Source organism: Panthera uncia, chromosome B1 (genome assembly GCF_023721935.1).
Source record: "Panthera uncia isolate 11264 chromosome B1, Puncia_PCG_1.0, whole genome shotgun sequence".
In the NCBI taxonomy this organism is placed as follows: domain Eukaryota; kingdom Metazoa; phylum Chordata; class Mammalia; order Carnivora; family Felidae; genus Panthera; species Panthera uncia.
The window spans coordinates 76,662,051-76,689,217 of NC_064811.1; the positions used below are offsets into that span (position 1 = coordinate 76,662,051).

At 33.9% G+C, this 27,167-nt stretch overlaps 1 protein-coding gene across 5 annotated transcripts in view; it reads left to right on the forward strand.

Moving 5' to 3' along the window:
- SMARCAD1 (SWI/SNF-related, matrix-associated actin-dependent regulator of chromatin, subfamily a, containing DEAD/H box 1) overlaps window positions 1-26,467 on the forward strand; it is a 78,040-nt gene extending 51,573 nt beyond the window's left edge. For all 5 annotated transcript variants that reach the window (XM_049630881.1, XM_049630882.1, XM_049630883.1 and 2 more), the window contains exons 10-24: window positions 948-1,147; window positions 6,823-6,913; window positions 9,322-9,421; window positions 10,118-10,177; window positions 10,282-10,357; window positions 11,816-11,951; window positions 12,468-12,605; window positions 14,048-14,143; window positions 14,242-14,359; window positions 14,675-14,796; window positions 17,535-17,723; window positions 18,342-18,460; window positions 19,373-19,555; window positions 20,500-20,609; window positions 25,117-26,467. In XM_049630881.1, coding sequence (XP_049486838.1) covers window positions 948-1,147; window positions 6,823-6,913; window positions 9,322-9,421; window positions 10,118-10,177; window positions 10,282-10,357; window positions 11,816-11,951; window positions 12,468-12,605; window positions 14,048-14,143; window positions 14,242-14,359; window positions 14,675-14,796; window positions 17,535-17,723; window positions 18,342-18,460; window positions 19,373-19,555; window positions 20,500-20,609; window positions 25,117-25,178 — 1,800 coding nt within the window. In that variant the 3' untranslated portion in view covers window positions 25,179-26,467. The remainder of the gene's footprint in view (window positions 1-947; window positions 1,148-6,822; window positions 6,914-9,321; window positions 9,422-10,117; window positions 10,178-10,281; window positions 10,358-11,815; window positions 11,952-12,467; window positions 12,606-14,047; window positions 14,144-14,241; window positions 14,360-14,674; window positions 14,797-17,534; window positions 17,724-18,341; window positions 18,461-19,372; window positions 19,556-20,499; window positions 20,610-25,116) is intronic.
- Window positions 26,468-27,167: the final 700 nt, after the last annotated feature.

Consider the following 27,167-nt stretch of genomic DNA (forward strand, 5'->3'; position numbering starts at 1 on the left):
GTTTTACTCTAGTTTCCTTTATTCATTTCTGGATTGTGGGACATTTCTTTTTGTCCAGCCAGGTTGTTAGCTTTGTAGACAGCTGTGGGCTTTCTGTTATTCTTCACTAAAAATATTTTTTTATAATGTTCTTCAGGATATTCTTTTCAACTATCTATATAGAAAAATTCTAATTCTTTTACAGCTTTTACATGATGAAGTATTCAGTGTCTTCTTTAGAAAAAAATGCAAATACATTTTTGAAAGAAATTCTTTGAGCTTTCACAGAAAGCCATTTATACAAGCATATATGTATTGAAATTGACTTTTTAAAAAAGTTTTACCAAATTACTGATTGGTCATAGTTAACTTTTGATTCATGCGATATTTTTCCAAGCGATAGTCTCAGTTTAGGAACAAAATTTAAGTGACAAATAATAGTTGGAGTTTTGAAAGCTCGAGGGGTGGTACTTTGATGATAGATAGGGAAAAGTATGTTTTAGGAAGATTAATCATATAGTAATATGTCATAGGCAGGGAAAGTGATGAAAATGGGGCAAGATATCAGGTATGCAATTATACAATACTATTATTTTTGGTAATGAAGACGAATCTGAGATTTTGAAAACAAAACTTGATAGGAGATGTTAACCATCACTTTAGAGTTTCTCCTATAAGAGAACATCCACTAGGTTCAAAATAATAACTAGCTTGAGATTGTGCATTTTGGGGGAGAAAGATATGTCTTATTTCAGCATGGTGAGTTGGAGGTGACAGGATTTATCAAAGAGAAACATGGAAATTCAAATGTAGACATGAAGAAAGAAACAGGTTCTCTTAGCACTTGATTAAGGTCATTAGTAAAATATTCAATGAACAAATTGTCTTTTCCTCATGAAGAAAAATTGGTACTGGATTTTTATTTACTAGATCTGAACTGTTAAATTATTTTTCTTTTTATGCCATAGTTCACAAAGATGTCCAAAACTAATGGCTTATCAGAAGATTTGATATGGCATTGTAAAACACTGATCCAAGAAAGGGATGTAGTTATAAGGCTTATGAACAAATGTGAAGACATTTCAAATAAGTTGACAAAACAAGTTACCATGCTCACTGGAAATGGAGGTGGATGGAACATAGAACAACCCTCCATTCTAAACCAGAGGTAATATTTGTTATACATTCCTATTTCTTATTTTATCTCAGCTGTATAAAAATTCAGAACTTATTTCTGTATTGTGCCTAGGGAACTTACATGTGGAAGTTTTATGAAAACTAATGTTAAAAGGGAAGCCCATAGTTTCCTTTAATGACACATCAGTGATGCAAGAATTGTTTTTTATTGATACCCCTTCCCCCCCGACCCTGCTAAGGGTATTTTACTCCATTATATCTTTACAGATTAGAGGGAGGAATTGTTATGGTCTTATATAACCTATGTTTTCCTTGTCTGATGACAGATGATTTCATATATAATCACAAAAACTGGAAAGGTGGTTTTAGCTACTACCCCTTTACACAGTTTGGTGCTTCAGAAAATCAGCTGCTTAATTATATCAGTGATAAAATTTGTCCTAGCTCAGTTTCTTTTTAATCATAAATAAAATGAAATTATTAAAATATACTGTATCTGATTTAATATTTTAAATGCTTTCAAAAACCCAGAGTTATTAAATCTCTTTCTGGAGTAGAAACATCACTAATGACAAGGACACTTATTAAATAGATTATATAAGGAAAGGTTATAAAAACTATATTTCCCAAAACTGCTAGTGTCAGTAAAATACCTTTTCAGAATTCTTACAAAAAAGCAGACACTGAATTATTTTCAGTAAAAAAATTTGTACAACAACCAGTACATATTAAAATGGCATTTTATAATTGTGATGCCCCCAGTTTGCATGGTGTTGGGATATTGGGATGGAAAGATTATTTTGAACTTCCTTTAAAAGTTTATTTTTAAGTGGTTTGGGGACTCAGAACTATTCAGGATACTTCCTTTTAAAGAAATGTATAAAATCGTTTACTGTGATAATATTTATAGTGGCAAAAACATGGAAACAATCCAAGTTCCTAAAATCAGAGAATAGAATGAATTATGGTATGAATAGTTAGAGTGGATTATGGTATATCCATAGTATTCAGGAATATGTAACGTTAAAAATGAGTTACATTTGTTCAGAATATTTCTGATAGGTATTTAATAAGATTAGCACTAGGTACTAAAATTAATTACCTTGGTGATTTTATTTACTTCTTCTAGTCTTTTTCTAGTCAATGATCAAAGCATATTTGCTGATCATTGATTAATTAAAAGTCAAGATACGGTTACTGGCCTTTAATAGTAAGCTACAATCTTTTCTGTGCCCTTCTAGGGTGCTATGGGATGGTGTAGGGAAACGTGATGCACTTCCCACAAAGAAGCTCTTTTCTCTGTTGCATAGAAAGAACTATGGCCATGTCAGCAAATTCATCTCCTAAAAGTGTAGTTGGAGCTGCTCCTTCTTGTTCTACAGCATTGGATATGGGGAGTTCTTCACTCTACAAGACTTACCCAGTTGAGTCTACTTTATCATAATTTGGATTTTAAAAAATCAAGTGCTTTATTGCATCACTTGAAAAATTTCTCTCTTAAACCCACATCCACAAAGTCCTGTTACTTGTAAATAGTATCATCAGGTAATACACTGTCCTTCCTTTATGCTGAGGAATTTTCTGATGAAGTATTTAATAGATGAGAAAAATTGCTCTTTTTAAAAAAGTGCTCATTGGCTCTAGCCCGAAATAGAACTTCTAATACCTGTGTAGATAGTTTCTTGAGAGTTCATGTAAATGCACTTTTAGGGGGTGAAATTTGTTGTCTTGGTTTTTATTTTTAGCCAAGGTAAGAGTTGCACAAGCAGTTTTACTTGGTATACTGGCCAGGCATCATTGCTGCTGAGCACAGAGACAATTAAAGTAGTTTTCTTGCCTTGGGAAAGGAGTTATTAGCATTGGAGGAAAATGTCAAACCATCCTGATGACTAAGCTACCCTGCTTTTCTTAACAGAACCAATTCTTTTAGCAAAGTTTACGTTGAAGCAAAATTATGTTAACCATTTATTATTACAAATTTATATTAATTATAACAGAAAAAAGTTGCCTTTTAGAGATAAAGGACATATAGACATACCAAAATCCTTATTAAAAATAAAGTCTTTGCAGAGGGAAATAAAATTTCTTGCGTGTATCTCAAAGCTCAAAACTATTACGTTCATAATTTTTATTTTAAAATGTCAAAACTAAAGATACCGAAAGTTAAAATATAATACAGTGAGGGAAAAGAGAAAAAAAACCTCAGTATTTTTCCCTTTTTATTCCTACTGTTAATGTAGCCATCTCTCAAACTTTAGCAGTTGATCTAAAATATATTAGCTTTAAATTGTTCTATCTGAAAAGATTTCTCAGATGTTCAATATAAAATGTATTTAATTATATGTGTCCTGTCTTTTCTGGGCTAACTCTACCAGGTTACTCTGATTTTGTTTGTCCTCAATTTGATAGGATGGTTTCCTATCATGTTCTAAACAGTTGCTGTGAAGCCATTTGACAGTGATGTGGATACAGATCAGTACTGCAGATGTGACTTGAGTAACTCCAAGTGCTATGATGTAAATATTTTAGCCGTTTGGATACTACCGTTAGTGCAAACTAATGTTGTGGTATTGTCATCAGCTGTGTCACACTTAGGGACTATAAAGCTTTTGGTCAGCTAGTATCCCTAATCTTATTTCATATCAACTGCTTGCAACAAGTCTCTCTAGACTATTTCTGCATTTTGAACTCACATTTAGCATATTATTTCCATTTCAAGCTTATCTCACCTTTCAAAACTTTGATACCAGTTTCTCCCAACAGGAGATTTAAACCCAATTAAATTTTCACTCTGAAAATAAATCCTGACTCTGGAAGGATTTTTTTTTTTCCTCCTAACAAAGCAAGTAACTTCAAAATAACATGCTGCCTCATTTTCTTTCATGGTCTCAGAAAATCTTAAAATCATTTTTTTTTTCTTTAGTGAGAGGTACCAAAAGATATTTATGGTCTGCTGATGAGAAGAGAGCACTTAAACTAATTCAGAAGGCGTGGGCAGATTACATTTTTATCTATAAACTGGTGTGGGGGGGTTATATGCAGTCTTGAAAATTCTTAGAAAACGATAGAATGTCAAAATAAATAGAAGGTGTGATTGTACAGCATCTAAATATTAGATCCTGCTAGAGAAAGAATATAGCTGCCCTATTTTAAAAATTGGTCATAACAAATTGGATTTAAAGCATCTTTGTCAAAATTGCATTTTCATTGATCTTTTTGCCTTCTGAAGAAGGGATCTGTTGACGGGCAGCACTGTTGGGATACTAAGCAATAAAAAGTTATTGGAAGCTTAGATAAATCCAGTAGAGGAGCGTATACACAAAAATACATATGTGTGTATACACATACACAAGCACACACATTGTATTTTTAAAACAAATATTTCAGTATAACAAAGCTATTTACTATCTTGATCAGAAACAGCCAGCAGAGCTGTTTTGTGATATGGATGAAGCCATTTTTATTTGATTGAAAAATTCTATATAGTAGATGCTTCTCAAAACTCCTTCATCACTTTTTAAAGTTTTATGTATAGTGAAGAGTATTTTAACAGTTACACTAGTTTCTCAATATTTCTTGGCTATTTGTGATAGATCGATGTTGGGATAGCATGCTTGGTGCTTTGATGCATTTATAAATGACGTACTTTGCCCACCTTATGAAGTTTCATCATTTTCATAAAGTATGAACCTTACATGTGTGGGATGACTAAGGCATCAAGAGCGGCTCAAAAATAATAAAGAACTCAGTTTTGACCATAGAGCGGGTGGGTCAGGAGGAAAGAACTTTTTCATGTTCTGTTGTTGAAGGGCTGAGCTCTGGATCAGACCTAGATTGGATTCCGTCTCTGCCACTGCAGTACAGTGCATTTGTATAGCTATATGACCTTGGGCAAGTTACTTCTCTTCTCCGAGTCCCAGAGATCAGCTCATCTCTAAAATGGGGATAATAATATTACTGCTTTATCATTAGATTATATGAAGTAATCATGCATGTCACGCCCATAGCATTGTGTCTGGAATAGACTAAATATTCCAGTATGAGCATTTACTTTCACCATTGTAGAAAATTCATTTGGATCTGGAAATTAAAATATCTATGGTAATATGTTTTATTTATTATTACTTTTGTAGTGGCAGTTGAAATTACATGATCAGGAAAACAAAGACTTTTTTTTTTAAATGAACTGTAAAGATTTCAGCAATATTGCTGAATTTTTCCCCACCAATGCTTTTATTTTTTTTTAATGAGAAATGTTTTATAGATTGCATGCCCCACAGCTGAAACATAGATTTATTTTTAATTTTTTTTAATGTTTATTTTTGAGAGAGAGACCAGTGGGAGAGGGGAGGGGCAGAGAGAGAAAGAGACACAGAATCCAAAGCTGTCAGCTTCAGAGCTTTCAGCACAGAGCCCGACATGGGGCTCAAACTCATGAACTGTGAGATCATGACCTGAGCCGAAGTTGGACGCTTAACCAACTGAGCCACCCAGGTGCCCCGAAACATATTTCTAATTTAAGATGTATATCTTTCTACCCTACCTCTTTTACCCCATTCTAATTAAAGTCTGTTGATTTTAGAATTTGGCCCTTTAACCATTTTATTATACCATAGCTGTGTTCAGACTCCTTACCTATGTGCAGATAGGATGTGTGTAATAGGTAATTAAGGGGAGAGGATAAAAGCTGGAGAATGAAAGGTGTGTCTTTATCCTAGCTTTTCATGTTAATATGTATTGTGTGCTGACCTAGGGAGTATAAGGATAAACTTTTGAGTGAGATGGACTTCCTTAGTTAAAATCTTAGCCATCCATAACACTTTGTAGCTATGCAGCCTCAGGCAGATTACTTAGCATCAGGTTTTTCATCAGTTTCAAGTAATGATAAAAGGCAGTCTTAATGGATGTTATGGGATTAAATGAGGTGGTGCTTGAAAATGCTATTTGTGTATCTGTATGTAATAGGTATTTAGTAATAAATTGGTTTTTAACTACTTGAACTTTTAGAAAAAAAATAGTGTTTTTATTGGTAATAGCCTTCCAATATTACCTTCCAAAGAAGTTATTTCCAAATTATGTGTTTCCAAATTAAATGAGATTTTTGACCCTTGCCTGCTACTTTCTACTTTTTGATGCTCATTGATGTCTCTCAAATTTATATTCATATACAGTTCAAAAACAAATACATATATATGCCTTCCAGATATACATACCACTGACATTAGAGGTGACTGACACTCATTCAGAAAGTGTTTATTCAGTCAACCTGGCAAAGAGGCAAATTAAGCTTGTGTTGTCCTAATACTTGAAGTTCCCTAATGTGGTATAATTCAAATCCATACAATACCATTTTCTAGTATATATTAGGTTAGTAACATGTTATCGTGGTTAATATTGTGATCATTTATGGAATTAACTTGGTGGCATTACATTATGACTGAACATGGAAATATTTTTTGTAATTCTTAAAGCCAGAAAAAGTAAGTCAATACAAAATAAAAGTTGAGAAAATAGAAGAAAATGCATTGTGTTTGGGGCTCTTTTTTCTTAACTAAGTGTAAATAGCTTGTAAGTTAAAAGGTAAGATTAGACATAGGTATTTCAGTTTTTGTGTGCATTGTAAACTTAAACCTCATGTCATAAAACTAGTGGAGTATAAAAGTATAGAAGTATAAATCTGTAATATTTTGTAACTCTCTTTACCAGTTTGTCACTCAAGCCCTATCAGAAGGTTGGTTTGAATTGGCTGGCATTGGTACATAAACATGGACTTAATGGCATTTTGGCAGATGAAATGGTAAGTAGTACTCTATTTCTAGGATTCATCATTAAAAGGCCTTCTTGCTATCATTTAAAAAGTAAAATTTTCCCTTGACCCCTGTAGTTAACTGTTCTCACATCAGTATTTTATCACTCCAGTCACCCCTTCTAATTTTCTAGCACTTCTCTTAGCTCTGGCCTCCTCATTGCCCCTCAAAATGAAAATGGGCTTTACTTTCTTTCTGATTATCAAATTAATATATATGTTTTAAAAATTAGACGTTACGTAAAAATTCCAAAAATAATCAAGATCCCTCATACTCCTGCTGCCTTGAAATAAGTACTATTTTGGTGTATGTCTTTTGAGATTATTTTCTTCTGCAGGTGTGTGTTTGTATGTACATACACAATATGCATATGTATAATACTAAGATTTTGTTTTATGTGCTTTTCTATAAGTACTTTGAAAATTCATAGAGACTTATAAATAAATCCACACATTTATCAGCAACATCATTTCAGCCATTTTTTGTTAGCTGTCTCTGAGTTTCTGTGCACCGCTCCCTACCCCCCCCCCCCCCCCCCCCGCCCCCATCACATTTGCTTGAAGCTGAGCTTAGGAAGTTCATTACACCCAGTAGTTCAGGTATTGTCACATAGAAACTTGACCTTTAACCTTAATGTCCTTCTTCTGTTAAAAAGTTTATTAAAAATTAGTCCTGTTCAGTGGAGAAAATGCTTATTAAATACATATGTATTACAGTGTATATTACATTTTCAAAATAAAAATTAACAGTGATCCTTATTCTGTAGTTAGCTTCTAGTAATCTTTTGTACTTTAAGACTATTCCCACACATACATTATATTATCATTATAACAAAGATGCTCTTTATCTGATAGAAAACAATATATATGCAGGATTTCAAATAGTTATAGAATTAGATATAGAATATAGAACATTACAGTTGTGGAGAGCTGGACTTGAGAATCAAATCTGGGTTTGGAACCCAAACCTTTGCTTTTCATGGGCTAATCCTTACCGAATGGCCTAATCTCAGCCAATATTAATGAAACATGAGTAATTTCTGTATCTTAAGATTATATTTGGCATCAAATGAGGTATAATATGTGAAACTGTTTTTGTAACCTGTAAAACACAATATCTATAAATTAGTGTCTTGCCTGGTTTGCTAGGGCTCCCATAATAAAAGACCAAAGAGTGGGTGGCTTAAACAACAGAAATTTATTTCTCACATCTGTGGAGACTAGAAGTCTAAGATCAAGGTGTTGGCAGATTTGGTTTCTCCTAAGGCCTCTAGCCTTTGTTTGCAGATGGCCACCTTCTTGATGTGTCCTCACATGTCTTTTTCTCTGCTCACACATCCCTGGTGTCTTTTTCTCTGACAATGGGGATTGGGCCCCCATCCTTGTGATCTCACGTAACCTTAATTACCTCCTTAAAGACCCTATTTCCAAATATAGTCATATTGGGCATTAGGGCTTCAACACAGGAATGAGGGCAGTTCAGTTTATCACAGCTGGCAGTGTTTAGCTAAACTTGCTCAGTAGCCTAAAAATAAACCCCACTTCACTTATATAGAATTTACTTGCAGTAAAATACACAAATGTTCAACTTAGTGACTTTTTACATATGTGTGCACCCATGTGACCACTTCCCAAATCAACATTTCCATTGTCCCAGGAACATGCCCTCATGCTTCTTTTTAGTTATTACCACCACTATTCTGATGTCTATAAACATAGGTTATTTTTTTTTAATTTTGAACTCTATATAAATAGCGCCATTCAGTATATACTGTTTATTTCTGGTTCATTTGGTGCATGATAAAGTTACAGAGATTCATCCATGTTCTTATATGTATCAGTAGTTTGGTTTTTGATTGGTATGTGGTAGTCCATAGTATAAATATGTTGCAACTTGTGTATCCATTTTCCTGTTGAAGTTCATTTAGGTCATTTCCTGTGTTTGGCTACTGTCAACATTCTTACCCAAGGTCTTTGTGGATGTATGTCCTCATATTTCTTGAATATACTCTTAGAAGTGAAATTGGTGGGTGATAGGATAGGCATATGATCTGATTAGTCATTGGAACATTGTTCTTTAGTATGTATTAAATATTTGTTTTATATAAATAGTTACCAAAATTATATCCTTTATATGCATTGCAAAGCTCTTCCATATTAATGTGTGTCGTATTTTAACTAGCAGGATACATCCTGCTCATTAAACTGAGTTTTAGTGTAATTTGGACATTATGGTCTGTTTTATCAGTCATTGGGAACTAAGAATATAGAACTCTCATATGGTTGCATTATGGGGAATCAAAAATAAATAAAACCAGAAGTATTATTTTTCCTTTTGTGTTTTCCAGTATTTTTTGTTTTTAAATTTCATATATTGTCTTTTAAACATTTAATTTTAGGGCCTAGGAAAAACTATTCAAGCCATTGCATTCCTGGCATACCTTTATCAGGAGGGTAATAAAGGTCCTCATTTGATCGTTGTTCCAGCATCAACTATAGGTTTGTAATATTGTGGACAACTACACTTGACTGTATAGGGTTGTGTATAGGGAGAAGAAAATCTGTGATTTCTTAGTTTATAGAGGTGAATATTATGTGGTCACCTTATATTTTTTTCTCCCTTTGTATATGTGTGAGTATGCGTGTTTGATTATACTGCACATCTTTTAAAATAACTGCAATACAAGTCAGTTATTCACCTTTTGAATTATTATGGAATTATTATGGATCAGGGACCATCAATAAGATCATTGACTATTGTAATACTTCTAGAAAATTGTTTTAATGAAAAAATTGTTTTGATGAGTAATTTAAGAGAAATAAGTGCTTTTAAATTTATAATTAAACATTTATAGAATCAGAAAGTATACAGTTCATCCCCATTGAAGTTACTCTTTCTTAATTGATTGGATGTTGACTAGAGTAAGATAATATACGTATGAACATAATCCAAAAAAAGTCTTTAAAATGGAAATTAATGACCTATAAATATAATGGTTGGCCATCTGCCTTTCATTTTATGCCTCTTCAAAATTATTTTAATCATCAGGAGAATTGTGAAGGGTCTTTGATTTTTTTTTTTTTATCATTATTTTGCAAAAGAATTTCTGGATAGAATTCATTTCACTGCATATAACCTGTTGTAGCACATAACCTGTTGTAGCAGATACAAATAATATCTCTTTTGCTTTATAGATAACTGGTTGAGAGAAGTTAATTTATGGTGCCCCACTTTAAAGGTGCTCTGTTACTATGGTAAGAATGTCATTTTGCTTTAATTAGAAACTTCTTTAAAATCCTTACATAGAGTAAAGTACAGTAAATGTAACCAATATGTGTGTGGTGTTTTTAAATTGTAGGCTCTCAAGAAGAACGTAAACAGATTAGATATAACATCCATAGTAAATACGAAGAATATAATGTAATTGTGACCACGTAAGTATGGAGACAAAGTATATTTGAGCAGGAAAGATTTTGTGTAACCCTCAAATTTTTAAAAATATCTTAGTAGTAATATGAAGGAAAATTTATGCTAAGAACTATACAACAAAAGTAATGGAATGATTTATGTTGAGAATTCGGGCATTTTTCAGTTTTTTAATAGTATAACAGATGATGGTTAATGGTTATAAAAAGGCTTTGTCCACTTGATTGAAAGTGTAGTTTTACAAGACTCTGTTAAACTTAAAGTAAAATTTAAGATATCCCACCAAATGATTTGTAATATTTCTAACTTATGTCAATTATTAATCATTGATTGTTGGGAACAAGAAGCCGGAGGCACCGTGAGAATGTCCTGAAGGAAAAGCACAGAGCAGCAAGGAACTGAAAGCAGTTCTATTGCTTTCCTTCAGGACATTCTCATGGTGCTTCCAGCTTCTTGTTCTCTAACAATTAATAATTTTGTATTAATAAATACAGTGAAATCTCACTCTCTAAATGAAAAAAATTGATTTATAGAAGTACGGTGGAAAATATAACTTTCTACCAAGTTAATCATAACTTGGTGTACTGGCTGTTTTAGCGTAAATATTTAGCAGAGGGGTGCCTGGGTGGCTGTCAGTTAAGCGTCCGACTTCTGCTCAGGTCATTATCTCACAGCACGTGGGCTCGAGCCCCACATCCGGCTCTGTACTGACAGCTCAGAGCCTGGAGCCTGCTTTGGATTCTGGGTCTCTGTCTCTCTGCCCCTCCCTCACTCATGCTCTGTCTCTCTCTCTCAAAAATAAACATTGAAAAAATATTAAGCAGAGAAGTTACTGCTCTCATATTGCATTTTTAAATATAGGTTATTTCAATCTTCATGTTAACTCTCAGTATTTAGTTACTATTTTCTCTACTGACTTCTGTAGGAGGCCATGATTAAAAGAATTCATCCAGAATTCATCTTTTCTAAATAAAATGGACTTCATTTTCATAGATAGTCTAGTACTGGTAGCTGCTGTTAACTTTTTTCTTGGATGTACTCTACTACTTTAATACAATAGTATTATGTACTTAACAAATGTTTTAATTTCATGTCCTTTTTTTCCCTGTTTGTTCTGAATGTATAACAGTTCATGAGAAAAAGTATAAAAATTGCAGATTACATATAAATTATACCCAAATTGGCTTCTTCCTAGGTGTGTAGATATTGTCTAATTGTAACATTTAAATTTTCCTTAACTACATATGGCAGCTTCTATAGTTTGGTTACATATAAGTAATTATTGGATACAAGTGCATCAGTATTTATTTGAACATCAACTATGTCTAGTGGTATCTTTTAACTACTGGTTATTAAAATTGCATGAATAAAAATTTTATAAAACACTAAATCTCACTGTGGTCCAGGCTTTTAAAGGTATAACCTTAGACTTTTTTTTTTTTTTTTTTTTTTTTTTTTGGTGACAGGTATAATTGCGCAATCAGCAGTTCTGATGATCGTAGTCTGTTTCGAAGGCTGAAACTTAATTATGCTATTTTTGATGAGGGCCATATGCTGAAGAATATGGGCTCTATCCGCTACCAGCACCTTATGACAATTAATGTAAGAGAGGATTCTGTGAATTATTCCAATTATAATTTAATGTATTTAGTATTTTATATCAGGGGTCAACAAACTTTTTTTGTAAAGGTCCAGGTAATAAATATTTCATGCCTTGTGGGCCATTAAGCTTCTGCCACTTCTTTGCTTTTTAACTACCCTTTAAAAATATAAAAATCATATTTATTGGCTCATGAGCCTCAATTTGCAAACCCCTGTTCTATGTGATAAACTTTATGAATATCAAATATAATCTACTTTCATTGCCTCATAAAAGTGATTGATATGAGGACATAAGTTACCTACTTACAAATGAAACCATTATTTTTACACATTCTACCTTAAAACACAATAGATGATAATTTTTCTCAGTTACTAGTCTTTCATCAGAAAATGTTACATTATTAATAATGGTCTTAACATTTTTTTCCTCCCCCACTGAGAAATGCAGACAAGGATTTGGCTTTAAAAAAAAAAAAAAAAAAAAAAAACCTAAATTTTACTTTCATTCATTCACAGGCAAATAACCGTTTGCTGCTCACGGGCACACCCGTACAGAATAATCTGTTAGAACTCATGTCACTATTGAATTTCGTTATGCCACACATGTTTAGTAGTAGCACCAGTGAAATACGAAGAATGTTTTCCTCTAAGACAGTAAGCATAAATTCATTGTTTTCTCCCAAGTATGTCACTTTGTGTTTTATGGGGGCCGTTTTTCTATTTTGTCTTTTTTTTTTCTTGTTTTCATAGTGTATTTGTGCTATCAACTAAGTTTAAGTAGTTGATATCCCTATACTTGGGTGAATTGGGAAGTTAGCCAAAATACAATGGGAAATAAGTTGGTAACTTTTGTAATTAATGTCTAAGAGTTTTGGTTTTAATATCCTGATTTTCTGAAATGACAGGTTTAGTTTAGTGGAGAACTCAGATACATAATTTGTGTGGAAAATTTGGTGATTGCATTTGCCTTACTAAAATTAGGTAAATTAGGAGCATTTCTTTATAGGTAAACTGTAGAACTGGACAAAGGTAGAATGTCCAGAAAATTCCTATACTGGAAAATATATTTTGAAATAAAATTCAAAAGTAACAATTTCTAAAAGTTACACTTAAATTCTATTTAAAAGAAAGTCTGGTTAATTTTCTCCCTGTTGCTTAGAAAAAGTACAGGATTTGCCTGGGTGGCTCAGTTGGGCATCTGACTCTTCGTTTCGGGTCAGGTCTTGATCTTGTGGTTTGTGGGTTCAAGCCCTGCATCAGGCTCTGTGCTGACAGTATGAAGCCTTCTTGGGATACACTCTCTCTGCCCCTCCCCTGCTCACTTGTGCTCACTCGCTCTCTCTCTCTCTCAAAATAAATAAGCAAACTTAAAAGTACAGTATAATCTTCAGAGACTCCTAAATTTTCTAGTACAGCAATGTTTATACACATTTTTGACTGTCTCCCAAGTCTCGCATATTTTCCAAGAATTTCCTATGGTGGTCTTCCACTGCAAATTAATGGCCTTTTAAACTTTCACTAATGGATTCACTCCCACTTGATGGCCAAGCAGATTATAGAATATGAAGGACTTTTTCACTTCTTAGAACAAAATTCCACTTCTTTAATTCTCCAAAATTAATAGGTTTTGATTAGGAACCATCCCTGTCTTTTAGACCACATGGTTTACATCCCCGGCACTAGCTTTCTACCTAGAACATAAGTTTCCTACCTATCTCTCTTTCTCTTCCTCTTCTCTTCTTTTTCCCAACCTGTTAAACACACACACACACACACACACACACACACACACACTTTCATGAGACCTGGTCATTTGTTACGACTCGTTAGTTATGACTTAATGATTCTGAACACCATCCTAGAACAGTTCAGTTTCATTAGCTTAGCAGAATACATGAAACCTCAAAATACATATGGAGCTTGAAGAGGTAGATTATAGCCCAGAGTTGACATGTGATATTCCATCTAGAATGAAGTGCATTTCTGTGGAAAATAACTCCTGATGATAGTGAGGATGATTTTCATGTTATGTAATGTTGTTACTGTGATCATTTAAATAAGTAATTTCTAAAAGGATATGTTCTTTTTTTACTTAGAAATCAGCAGATGAGCAAAGTATATATGAAAAAGAGAGAATAGCACATGCAAAACAAATTATAAAACCATTTATTCTCAGAAGAGTAAAAGAAGAGGTAATTCTTATTTGCGTATTTTTTTATTATGATTGCTTTTTAAAAATCTGTTTTCTTCTTTATTTGAATGATCTGCTTAAACTGTTTTCCTTTCTCAGGTTCTCAAGCAGCTACCTCCCAAGAAAGATCGAATTGAATTGTGTGCAATGTCAGAAAAACAGGAGCAACTCTATTTGGGTCTTTTCAACAGATTAAAAAAATCTATCAATAATATGGGTATCATCTGACTTTCACAATTTCATGTGAAAAATAATCTGTACTGGGGCTACATTTTGTTTAGTCATGTTATGGTGGGATTTGCTCATTTTTTAAAAATTAGAATTTGAAGAAATAAACTTTTTGTTTGCTTTGAGGTATATTTCAGCAAACATCAGCTTGGGTTTTGTGGGTTTTTTTGTTTTTAATGTTTATTTTTGAGAAACAGAATGAGAGCATGCATATGTGAGGGAGGGGCAGAGAGGAGAGAAACAGCATCTAAAGTGGGTTTCCTGGTTTTGGGGTTTTGTTTAATGCATGTTCTTTGGATCACAGAAAAAAATACAGAGATGTGCAATGTAATGATGCAGTTGAGAAAAATGGCCAATCATCCTTTATTACATCGCCAATATTACACAGCTGAAAAGCTCAAGGAAATGTCTCAGCTTATGCTAAAGGTAAGGATTTCACATTATGTTAACACTAAGCTTTAGCAACATAAGGTTAAATTAAACCTAACGAGCATATTGACCCCATACTTAAGAAAAGCATGTTTATTTTTATGTATTTTATTTATTTATTGAGAGAGAGAGTGCAAGTGAGCAAGTGGCAGAGAGAGAGAATCACATGAGGCACACTGAGGGAGAGAGAGAGAAGCGGGGCTTGCCCGATTCAGGGCATGAGCTCAAAAACCATGAGATCATGACCTGAGCTGAAGTCAGATGCTTAACAACTGAGCCACCCAGGTGCCCTAAATTTTTTTTAATGTTTATTTTAGAGAGGGAGCATGAACAGGGAAGGGGCAGAGAGAGGGAAAGACAGAGGATCCGAAGCAGGTTCTGCACTGACAGCAGAGAGCCCAGTGCAGGGCTTGAACTCAAAAACCATGAGATCATGACCTGAGCCGAAGTTGGATGCTTAACCAGCTGAGCCACCCAGGCATCCTGCATTTTTTTTTTTTTATTGTTTATTATTTTTGAGAGAGAGAGACAGAGAGCAAGCAGGGAAGGGGCAGAGAGAGAGGGAGACACAGAATCGGAAGCAGGCTCCAGGCTCCGAGCTGTCAGCACAGAGCCTGACTCGAACTCACAAGCCGTGAGATCATGACCTGAGCTGAAGTCGGCCACCCAACCAACTGAGCCACCCAGGCGCCCCTGCATTTTTATTTTTAAGACAAAGGTCAAGATGGGGCACCTGGGTGGCTCAGTTGGTTAGGCATCCAACTTTGGCTCAGGTCATGCTCTCACAGTTCATGAGTTCAAGCCCCGCATTGGGCTCTGTGCTGACAACTCCGAGCCTGAAGCCTGCTTGGGATTCTGTGTGTGTGTTTCTCTCTCTCTCTCTGCCCTTCCCTCGCTCACACTCTGTCTCTCTCTCAAAAATAAATAAACATTAAAATAATTTTTAAAAAGACAGTGTGGAGAACTTCTATAATACCCAAGAGGACTGACAGTATGTATCAGAAGTCAGCAAACTGTGGCCATAGGGCCATTTTTATAAATAAAGTTTAACCAAGTCTTTTAGTTTCTGTTTTTTTGTCTGTGACTACTTCCTCAATACCTTGGAGATATTGCAGGCTCGATTCCAGACCACCACAATAAAGCAAGGCAGATGAATTTTTTTTGTTTCCCCATGAATATAAAAGTTATGTTTAGGGATGTCTGGGTGGCTCAGTCGGTTAAGCGACCGACTTCGGCTCAGGTCATGATCTTGCGATTGGTGAGTTCGAGCCCCACAATGGGCTCTGTGCTGACAGCACAGAACCTACAGCCTGCTTTAGATTCTCTGTCTCCCTCTCTATTCGCCCCTCCCCTACTCATGTTCTGTCTCTCAGTGTCTCTCAAAAATAAATAAAAACGTTAAAAAACAATTTTGTAAAAATTAACAAAATAAAAGTTACGTTTACACTGTACTGTTGTCAACTAAATGTGCTACAGCATAATGTCTAAAAAAGTGTGCATACCTTAATTAAAAAATATTTTATTGCTAAAAGAATGCTATTGTCATCTGAGCTTTCAGCAAGTCGTAATCACTGATCATCATAACAAATATAACAGTAATGAAAAAATTTGAAATATCTGAAGACTTACAAGAGAGACAAAGTGAGCAAATATTCTTAGAAAAATGGTATCAATAGACTTGGTCAACACAGGGTTGCCACAAACCTTCAGTTTGTTAAAAAATACATTATCTATGAAACACATAAAGTGAAACAACATTATGCCTATACAAGTGCAAAGTTGAGTAGTTGCAAAACAAATCATTTTGCCTACAGAGCCTACCTAAGATATTTACTGTCTGGCCCTTTTTAGAAAATCTGCCAGCTCCTAATCGAGACTTCCATAATGCACTTCTTTATTTATTTTTTTACCAAAAAGATCCCTCAGATTTTATGTCCTAGATAGTGCATTGGTTTTCTTCATTTGTTTTCTTCATTTTTTTCTTTACTATATTTTGTCTGTAGGTTATTTTTTTTTAATGTATATTTACTTAGAGAGAATGCATGGAGTGGGGGGTGGGTGGGTAGGGACAGAGAGAGAGGGCAGGAGAGAATCCCAAGTAGCTCCAGACTGTCAGCACAGAGTCCATTGTAGGGCTTGATCCCATGAACCCTGAGATCATGACCTGGGCCAGAATCAAGAGTCGGTTGCTTAACCAACTGAGCCACCCAGGTGCCCCTTGTTTATAGTTTTAATTAATCTTTGTTTTTGCCTCATTCTCCCTTAGCACCCACCCATAGTTCTTCTTTATAGATCTTGGTGTTAAAAGTCATTATTTGCTGTTTTAAATGTGTTTATATTATTTTAAATATATTATAGAAAATTTTAAACATGTAAGAGTAGAGAGAATTGTATAATTAAATCCTCTACCCATATAACCTTCACCCATTTTCTTATACAGTTATTATGTGGAATGACACTGCTCTCATTTCATCTAGACCCCTCCTTAGGATTATATTGAACCAAATTGTAGACCTTATTTCATTTCTGAATATTTCAGTATGTTATCTCTAAAGCAATAAGGGCTTTCCCTTCTTTATTGTACCCAGAAAATGAGTATATTTTCCTTTGCTAAATTGGTTGCAGTGACATGTGATATTTAGCTATTTTACCAGATGTGAACAATTTTATTCAAGTGTTCTGATCATATTATAAATTAGCTTCATTTTTAAGTGTGTATTCTGTTTTGTTTTGAGGAACCTACACATTGTGAGGCTAACCCTGATTTGATCTTTGAAGATATGGAAGTTATGACAGACTTTGAATTACATGTACTTTGTAAACAGTATCGACATATTAATAGCTTCCAGTTAGACATGGACTTGATTTTAGATTCTGGAAAATTCCGAGTTTTAGGATGCATCTTGTCTGAATTGAAACAGAAGGTAATAAAGAAGAATGCTATTCCTCTTACATTTTTACAATTACATAAACTTTTTAAAAATAATTCTGACATTATTTGACTTTCTTGAAGTTGTAACCTGTGTCTGTTCTACATTTTTCTAGAAACTAATGCTTTGACCATTTAGGGGATATATTTGGGGATATGTTTTCCTGATTACTTTTCCTCTGTTGAGTCTCAGAAAAAAAAAAAAAAGCAGCTAGTAGAGTTGCTTTTAAAAAGTAATCTTTTCATTTCATAATGACATAATGACATAATTGGTTATTTGTATGATTGCCTCTAAATTATTTTGAAGATATTTTGAAGTTAACTACCACTCTAGTTTCTATGTGAAATAGTGTATATTTTTAAGATCATAATCCAAATAGTACTTTTGTAGCTGTTTTCATAAACTGTCCTTAAAAACCAAAACTAAGAATTATGTTTTAAGTCTGAAGTTCAGAAGTTAAGATAATTTATTTATATATAAACTTGTTATATCTATAATAAGAAATTTACCTTAGCTGTGACTACTTGATTTTTATTAAAGAAGCAGTTGATCATTATATGCTTATATCATTTTATTTTTCCATGTATCTAATCCATATATGTATTTTCACAGGGTGATAGAGTTGTATTATTTAGCCAATTTACCATGATGCTGGATATTTTAGAGGTTCTCTTAAAACATCATCAGCATAGGTACCTCAGATTAGATGGAAAGACTCAGATTTCTGAAAGGTTCGTATACTTCACTTTAGTTTCAGAAAAATCTCTGTCCTCTTCACCTTCAAATAAGAGTAAATGCTAGAATTTTAAATGTGTATAGAGCATTTGAATTGTCTTACTTTGAGTCTTTCATGTGGTTATTTGAAATCATTGTGTTAAGATAAGGAAATTTTCCTTTTTTAAGTTTTTGATCTGAATTGCATAGAAATATATTTCAGTATCTAATTGGAACTGTGTACCTTAAAATGTTTTTTCCCCTTTAAAACTCATTCAAAGCCTTGAAGCACCTTACATTAAACCAAGATTGTTTTAAAACCTTGGGCTTTTTGTATTTTAACAGTAATTGAGTAAGTTTGGTTGTTTATTTTTTTAATACCCAGAGATTAGAAAGATTGTCTTCAAAACAAAAAAAGAATGTTTTTAATAGTATGTTTACACTTCATTATTACTTTTGGTTTGCTTTTTATCAGCCAGGTTTTTTTTTTCCCTGCATTAAAGATAGAAGTCATCCTAAAAGAGAACAAACACCCTGCTAGTTTGATCTTGAGATCCTTGGTTCAAAAGTATCAAGAGCAGCTGCTGACAGATTTCTGAGAAGACTAAAGCTGACGAAGGCCAGAGATTGAAAAGCCATACACAAAATTTAGATAAGCCAGAAGTCATTAAACAAAGGAGAAAATAATCCATTAGGATTACTCAAACCTGAATAGTTGAATTAAAGTGAGAGTTAGTAGGAAGATACATGGTATGGAAAAGAAGTTAGTGAATCGAGAAGGTCTTTCAGTAAAATAACTGCAGGAAAAGTGCTTTAGTGCCAGGAGCATGTATTTACATCTTCACGGTTTTTTTCCATGTAGTGTGATTGTTTTCAATTTTAATTGTGTACATTTTAGTGAAATTTAGCCTAATATATTTATCTGACAGGATTCATCTAATTGACGAGTTTAATACCGATATGGATATCTTCGTATTTCTGCTGTCAACAAAAGCTGGTGGCCTAGGAATAAATCTGACTTCAGCAAATGTTGTTATACTTCATGATATTGACTGTAACCCTTACAATGACAAGCAAGCAGAAGATAGATGCCATAGAGTAGGCCAGACTAAGTAAGTGTTTTGAATTGAAATTTAGTTTTAACCAAATGCCTGTTTAATTTGTATAGAAGAGTAGAATATAGTCTGTCAGTATTCTGCTTCAGTTTTTTTTTTATTTTCGGCAAAGCCTGGCTGCTGATAGCCTTCATACCAGCAACGCTGAATATGACATATCTCACTATGTCATGTATTCACTTTCTAGTAGTTAAAATAACCTCGCACCCCACCCCAATTTTGATGAAAACAAAATACTATCAATGGTTCAGCTCATTTGAAAAATATTAGTAACTGAAAAGGCTTTTTTTGTTAGACCCTTTAAGAGCCAGATAGACGTAATAATATATATACTGTTGCTACTCTATTATCCTTTAGGAAGCACATTATCTGAGTTGTAGATATTTTAGGTGAAGGATCATTTTGACATTGGAGGTGAAAATACCTGTAATTCAACTCTGCTGTCAGATGTGAGTAGCCAGTAATCATTATTTTCTCTGTGGAGTATATGTTTCCAAAAGACATTGATAAAATCATTTATGAACCAAATATTTATCAGTGCCTATTATGGGACTAAAACTTCCTGTGTAATCTTTTTACTTTTCTATACTTCCTTACTTTTCGTACTGAATTATTTATTGGAACCTGATGAGCAAAGCATGTTCCTTTTTAAAATGGAATATCTCTCTGAACCCAGACTGTTTGTTGAAATAAGTTTTACTAGTAATTTTTGGAGTACAGATATCTTTCTGTCTTCTTGGATCAATAAGAAAGGATGTTTAGAAGTTACACGCTCAGAAAATGTTAATCCCACGTAATATGAATAAAAGGAAATTTAAAGTTAGGGATCTATTTATTATGCAATCTTCACATTATTCTTACCTCTAAGATGTTTTATATAGTTTATATATATTCAAATTTTATATTAAGTAACCAATGGACATATCTTCTATTTTCTTTAGAGAAGTACTAGTTATAAAATTAATAAGCCAAGGGACAATTGAAGAATCCATGCTAAAAATTAACCAACAGAAATTGAAACTAGAACAAGATATGACCACAGTAGATGAAGGTAAGTTGTTTGTAAGCAGAAACTTCGGTATTTGTATGAAAAATAGCAGTAGCAAGGAATTAGCAAAAATGGCCTGAATCCTTACCTGGCATACAGTATAGGGATGGCGTGGTAGACGATAAGCATACTCATTTCAGAAGTATTACAATAACTAAGATTATTTCACCAGAACTGATATAAGTGTTTGATTTTGGGAAATTCTGTCTCTTCCATCCCTTCTCTCTTGACACCAAGATATCCCCCAAATAAAATTAGATCTGTAATTTTATCCACAGTTTTATGATACACTTACTATATAAGTAATATATATGAACCCAAAGATTTAAAATGCCTGACATAATATTAATTTATTAAGAACTGTAACATTTACATTTCATTTTGACTGGTAATTACTTACTGAACTATAGTGCAATAAGATTCTTCTTCCCCCGCAGCCCCCAAAATTTAGTAATTTCAGACTGAAGTTTGTTGGGTACTACAAAGAACCCTCTAAGGGAGCCCTTCTTCACTTGACCTTTTTGAAAAGAATAATTTTAAAGTTTTGAAAAGATAATACATTCACATAATTCAAGATTCAAAAGATACAAAATGGCAAACAAGACTCCTTCCCACTCTGTCATCCAGTTTCCCCATAAAAGTGACATATTGTCCTTTTTAAAAAGCATGTGACCACTTTTTTTAGGTAGATAGAAGTAAATAAGTCTGCGTATTCTTTCTTTAACACAAGTTAGCATGCAGTCATTTACATCTTACCTAAATTTAATTGGATGTAAGCTATTTTATTCTAATAAGGATATTACTAATATTGATCACAGTTTATTTCAGTTCAGCAAACTTCCATTGAATATTTACTATGTCCCAGTATTTTGCTGGGCACTCTGTATTATAAGAGTTCAGTATATTTTAATCTGTTTTAAGAGCAAGAAAGCCATATGATGAATTACTATGTCTCCTTCCTGTGTAGTATTTATTTCCGGGTGCTTCAGGTTGGGGGGGGAGGGGCACGCATTAGAGCAAGTTTGAGTAAGAAGTAACCGTGACGATTATAACCTAAACAGTTAATCACTGGGCTTTGTGTGGAGGTGGCAACTTGCTGATTTCAGATTATGTAGCAAAAGCAATAGAGTGAATGCATAAGACAAGATTCCGCAGGGCAGCATTTTTTCCTGATTGTTTTCTTAGGGCATCTTTTCAAATTTAGGAAAACAATTAAATATTCTCATTTAGTAGTGTTAGCACATACCTAGATATGTAGATTTTATTCTAACGAGAAGTCTTTAAGTAGAACCATCATAGTTAGTTAATTGAGGTTTCAGCAGTTTGATTGTTGGACTTCCAACTATCTTTAAGTATACAGGTTGCTTCTCATGAGCTAGTTCATTTCCCCAGAAACATACTTTCCAATCTTTTATGAAATGAGGATGGTGGCAGATGCAGTAAGCCTACTGACTGCATTCTTACAGCAAAGGAGAAGCTGTTCCAGTCTTCTACTGTCCCCACGTCCAGCATTCTTCAGATTCAAACTTTCCAAAGAATAAACCTTCATTTGTATATGGCTGGCTCTGTTGCACAGGCTTTAGGTGTCCTATTCTACAACCTGTTTTAGCTCTGTATATTCCCCATCTTTTAGAAGCCATGTAGTACCTCCATGTTCTTGAGCTTTGAGAGGCAAGGAAAGGATTGTGAATGTGAAGTAACCTTCCTGCATTTCCCACCTGCACACACTTAAGTTTTTGCTTTGTCTGTTTTGCTAAAGTCAGCTTCCATTCTTCCATTTGCTCTTCATCTTCCAAAATTTGACAGCTTTCTCTCCACTGTTGTCTTTTTCTTCTGTTCGTTCTCTTTTGTATGGTACCCTGGACTTTCTTTCTTTTTTTTTTTAATAGCATTTTAATTGTATTTCAGGTGAGACCAGTGTGTTTTCGGTCTTGTCTAGTCATAATTCATGTAAATTGTTTATATTTACATAAATTTGTTTAGTCTAAAATTGTACCTGTGTTTTCACATCAAGTATTTGTTAAAATAGCAACTTATTGGGGCGCCTGGGTGGCTCAGTCGGTTGGGCGGCCGACTTCGGCTCAGGTCATGATCTCACGGTCTGTGAGTTCGAGCCCCGCATCAGGCTCTGTGCTGACAGCTCAGAGCCTGGAGCCTGTTTCAGATTCTGTGTCTCCCTCTCTCTCTGACCCTCCCCTGTTCATGCTCTGTCTCTCTCTGTCTCAAAAATAAATAAACATTTAAAAAAAAAATTTTTTTTTTTAAATAAAAAAAAAATAGCAACTTATTTCAGCTATGCTTTTAGGCTGTTAGCTTTAAGATGTTCAGAATTAAAGAATCATTCCCCCATTATCACTCTTCGTTTCTGTAGGAAATTTTCCTTTGTCTTGTTTTAACAAGAAAGAACTTTAGCTATTTGTGTATCCATTTTTCCCAGTATGTGTTTTATTTGGTAGGCTAAAGATACAATAATGTCTTTACTCTCTAAACTATGATTTTGCTTCTGATTTCATTTAAATAATTTGACACTGACCTAATGAGAGTACATGTACCCTTCTTTTCATCTCTCACAGTAAGGTTCTTTTCCACTGTAAACAAAAAATATATTTATAATTGTGTCCATGCTTTATGTTAACAATCTGTATGCCCCTCTTCCCATGAAACTATGAAAGATTAAGTACCATGATTCCTCTCAGAAATGCTTGTCAGATTTTTGTATTTCTAGAGCTTGCCTTAGTGATTCTCAGAGTGCAGTGCCCCTGGACCCACAGCAGCATCACCTGCAAAATTGCCAGTTTGAAATGCAAATTCCTAAGCCTAACTCCAGCCCTACTCAGTCAGAAATTGGGACTGGAACTCAATAATCTGGTTGGAGTTTCTGATCCAAACTAAAGTCAGAGAACCCCTGCTTTAGAATAAGAATTATGGTTTTGGGGTGTGTGTGATTTTTCTTTAACCTCTTAATGTGATTATATTAATAAATTTTCTACCTTTTAAAACTTTTATTATGGAAATTTTCATGCAAAAATGTTGAAAGCATAGTATAAGTGAGTTTAACAGTTGTAAACATTTTGCTTCATCTGGCTTCTTTTACTCATGAACCATTACAGTCAGTTGTAGACTTGACACTTCATTCTGAGTATTTCAGCATTTCCTCTCAGTTGCCACAGTACCATTATACATCCAAAAAAATTAACAGTAATTCCCAAATATTATCATATATTGCCCATATCTGGATTTTTCCCACTTACCCCCTTAAAGTCTCTTATAGGCTTAAAAAACAAAAAAAGGATCCAAAGTTTGTACATTGCATTTTATTGCATTATATCATTAGTATCTTCAAATTTAGAAGAGTTTCCTCACCCTTTGCTTTTTTCTACCTCTTCCTGAATTCCTAGAATACTGAATTTTCTACAGTCTTGTCTTATATGTTTGTAACTTTGTTGTCTTACTGTCTTCTGGATCTGATTATTTACTTGGCTCACTTAATTTGGGACCAGTTTCAATTTAGATTTCATGGGCTATTGTTAAGTCTGTGGATGCGTTTCAAAGCAAGGGTGTCAGTGAGCTCCCTGATAGTTTATGGAATAGTTTTTCTTTCTGTGCATATGTTTTTTACTAAAAGGAGAAGAGTAGGGAAAAGTACTCTCATAATTTTAGATTATAACTAGAGTGTGTATGTGTGACAGAGAGAGAAAAGTGATTAGTTTTGCTGCATTTTAGCCATATCTGATTTCTAAAATTATCCATTGCTAAAAATCTACAAATAGTTGTATACCATTGTCACTTTAATCAGTTCATCTAAAAACAGCTATACCATTGTCCCTATAAACTAATAAATCAGTTCATCTAAAAACAGTCTGAGTGACTCATTGAATTAATCAAGGATAACTAGATTCTACACCACCTTGACACAAGATGTTTTCCCACTGTAGAAAATCCTGAATACTAACTGGGTAAGTGTCTAGATACTGGAATCTCATTTAATATGGGGAAAACATTGGGAAAGGGTTATTTATAGTTATGGTCACTTTAGTCTTCAGCTGGTATGCCATATTCACTATTTTGTTTAGATGTGCCAGTTTTAAGTCTAAGTCAGTGATTGTATCTTTGTACTGAAAATAAGGGTGTTGATGGATGATTCTGTTTGGTTGTCTTTGTTTCTACTCTTCAGTTTGTTACATGAAGGTTTTCACCAAATAACCTGAGGAGAAAATACTGTGTACTGTATGAATAGAATGTCATCCAGATTAATATCTGTGTATCTTTAGATATTACTTATGTGAAATCAGAAGCCTAGCCTATAGATGGCTGTGCTGGCATGAACGTTAGCACAGAGGAAGTAGCCTTAAATACACATAGGGCTTTGTGAAGGTTTTTAAACAAGGAGTGACACTGAGACAAACGGGGCCTTGAAAAACAATTAGGCATTCACCAAAGTTAGAATCAGAGAAAATACATTTCATAAAATATTCTTATGAAACTTTTAATGCCGCTTTCTGACCTGCAGGTGATGAAGGGAGTATGCCAGCAGATATAGCCACATTACTAAAAACGTCAATGGGCCTGTGAAGTTAAGAATTGTGAATTCCTAATTGATGAGGAAATATCAACTTGGTGCACTCAAGGACATTTACATTATGATGACCATGGGGTTTATGAACATTTATAACTTTTTATAATTTCCATATTACATTTCTCATAGTATGGACAACTTTTTTGCCACTAACTGAATTCTCCAGATGCTCACATGTGAAATTTCAAACAAAAAGCCACAAATAATGTAGTCCTGAAGATGTTGAATAATCATTTTACAAAACAGTTTTCTGAATGGGGATTAGTTGGTGATTGTTTGTAACAAATATGCTAATGCTTTAGAAATGTCAGTATTTTTGTAATTATTTCTACCTCCAAATATATATATATTGTCTTTCACTGGATAATGTGTGTAGATTTTTACATGTGCCTTATTTGACAATGCTTATGTCTTATTTTTCTTGTCTCCTTTGAAGTTCTTTTTTTGTTAGTTTAAAGGATGCAGCTGTATAGATTATATAGCTTTCATTTTATTGCTATTTGAAGCAGATGTTCACCACTGTCAACAAGAACTCAACCTGAATTTAAAGGTGGCATTCCATATACTAACACCCCCAGGTCCTTCCAAGTACTTCTGTTAAAACAAATTTGTTTGGCTAGGCACTAAGTTGTTTTCCAGTGAATAGTAACTGAAGAAGCCCTTATCTTGCTCCTTGGATTAATTCCTTCTGTTCATTTCCCAACCGCACTAATTGTGCTTATTACTCTGCCTATTCTTGTGCATGTTTTCATTGATTTCCCTCTCCTGGCTTTTGCTTCTCTTGAAACTGTTGCCCAGTCACTTCTGCTCCAGTTCTCTTTACTCTCTAAATAGTAGTTTATTCCTGCCACGTCTCCACGTATCAGCAAAATGTGGGTAACATTTGTCTAGCCTGGCAGAACAGATTAGCAGGCTATTTCACTTCAAAGCAGACTGAACGTGACTTCATATTAAGGCAGCGATAGGTACTGCATGGAAATAGGTCATTAACATTAAACACTTCTCAAAATATAACTTCTCAGTTTCCAGAATTTCCAGTACAGGACCTCCTGAAGAGAGAGCCATTGTTCAATTCCAATTCAGTGTGGGTGACAAAGTGAAATTTAGAAGAAGTAAAGTTGTCTGTTTGATATTTAACTCTTTATTAAATCTTTCTTTAAAATTTTGCCTGTCAGTCTATCTTGCTGTTTTTATTATACATCAGTTTCTTTGTATAACTTGTGAGTTTCATGTGTTTTGTTTTTATTATGTAAATATCATTATAAATAAACTTATTTATAAATCACAGACTTGGTAATTATTGGAGATTATACTTTTCGAGGCATCCTCACTTGCTAAGATGCTAAGGTAATATAGTCCTCTGGAGTTAGAAGAGTATTGAAGCTCTCAAAGCAGTCTTCAGATATTATAGACTCTGAAACTCACGATTGAGTAGGTTTACCCAATCTTGAAGGTATATTGAATATATTCAGTATATTTTAGTATAATGGGGCTAGAAGGAATCTGCAAATATTATTACTACCTCCTACATCGCAGGACCCAAATCACTTAGATTGTTGGAAATACTACCTTTTAAAAATCTCTCAAAATGGATTTCTCATAAGTTTTCTGTGTTAATATGTCTTTAGTGATCGGCTGTTTCATTTGCTGTTAAATCCATAATATCTTTAATAAAAGCATTCGTGAACATAAGTTGTATTTTCACACCCTTTTTAATAGTTTCTAACTCTCCCTTTACCCTTAAAAATATAATATGGAGCACAAATGAGATCATATGTGCTTAATATTGTCTGTTTCTCAATAAACTGAAATTTATTACTTAGGATGTATTCCCATCAGTGTGTTCATTGGACTGATGTCAGTGAACATCATAATCCATTATCAGTAAAGGGCATGTGAAGCCATAGTTATTGGAATATTATCTTGACCAACTGAAGCAACTTTTATTTTTTTTTTATTTTTTTATTTTTTTAAATTTTTTTTTT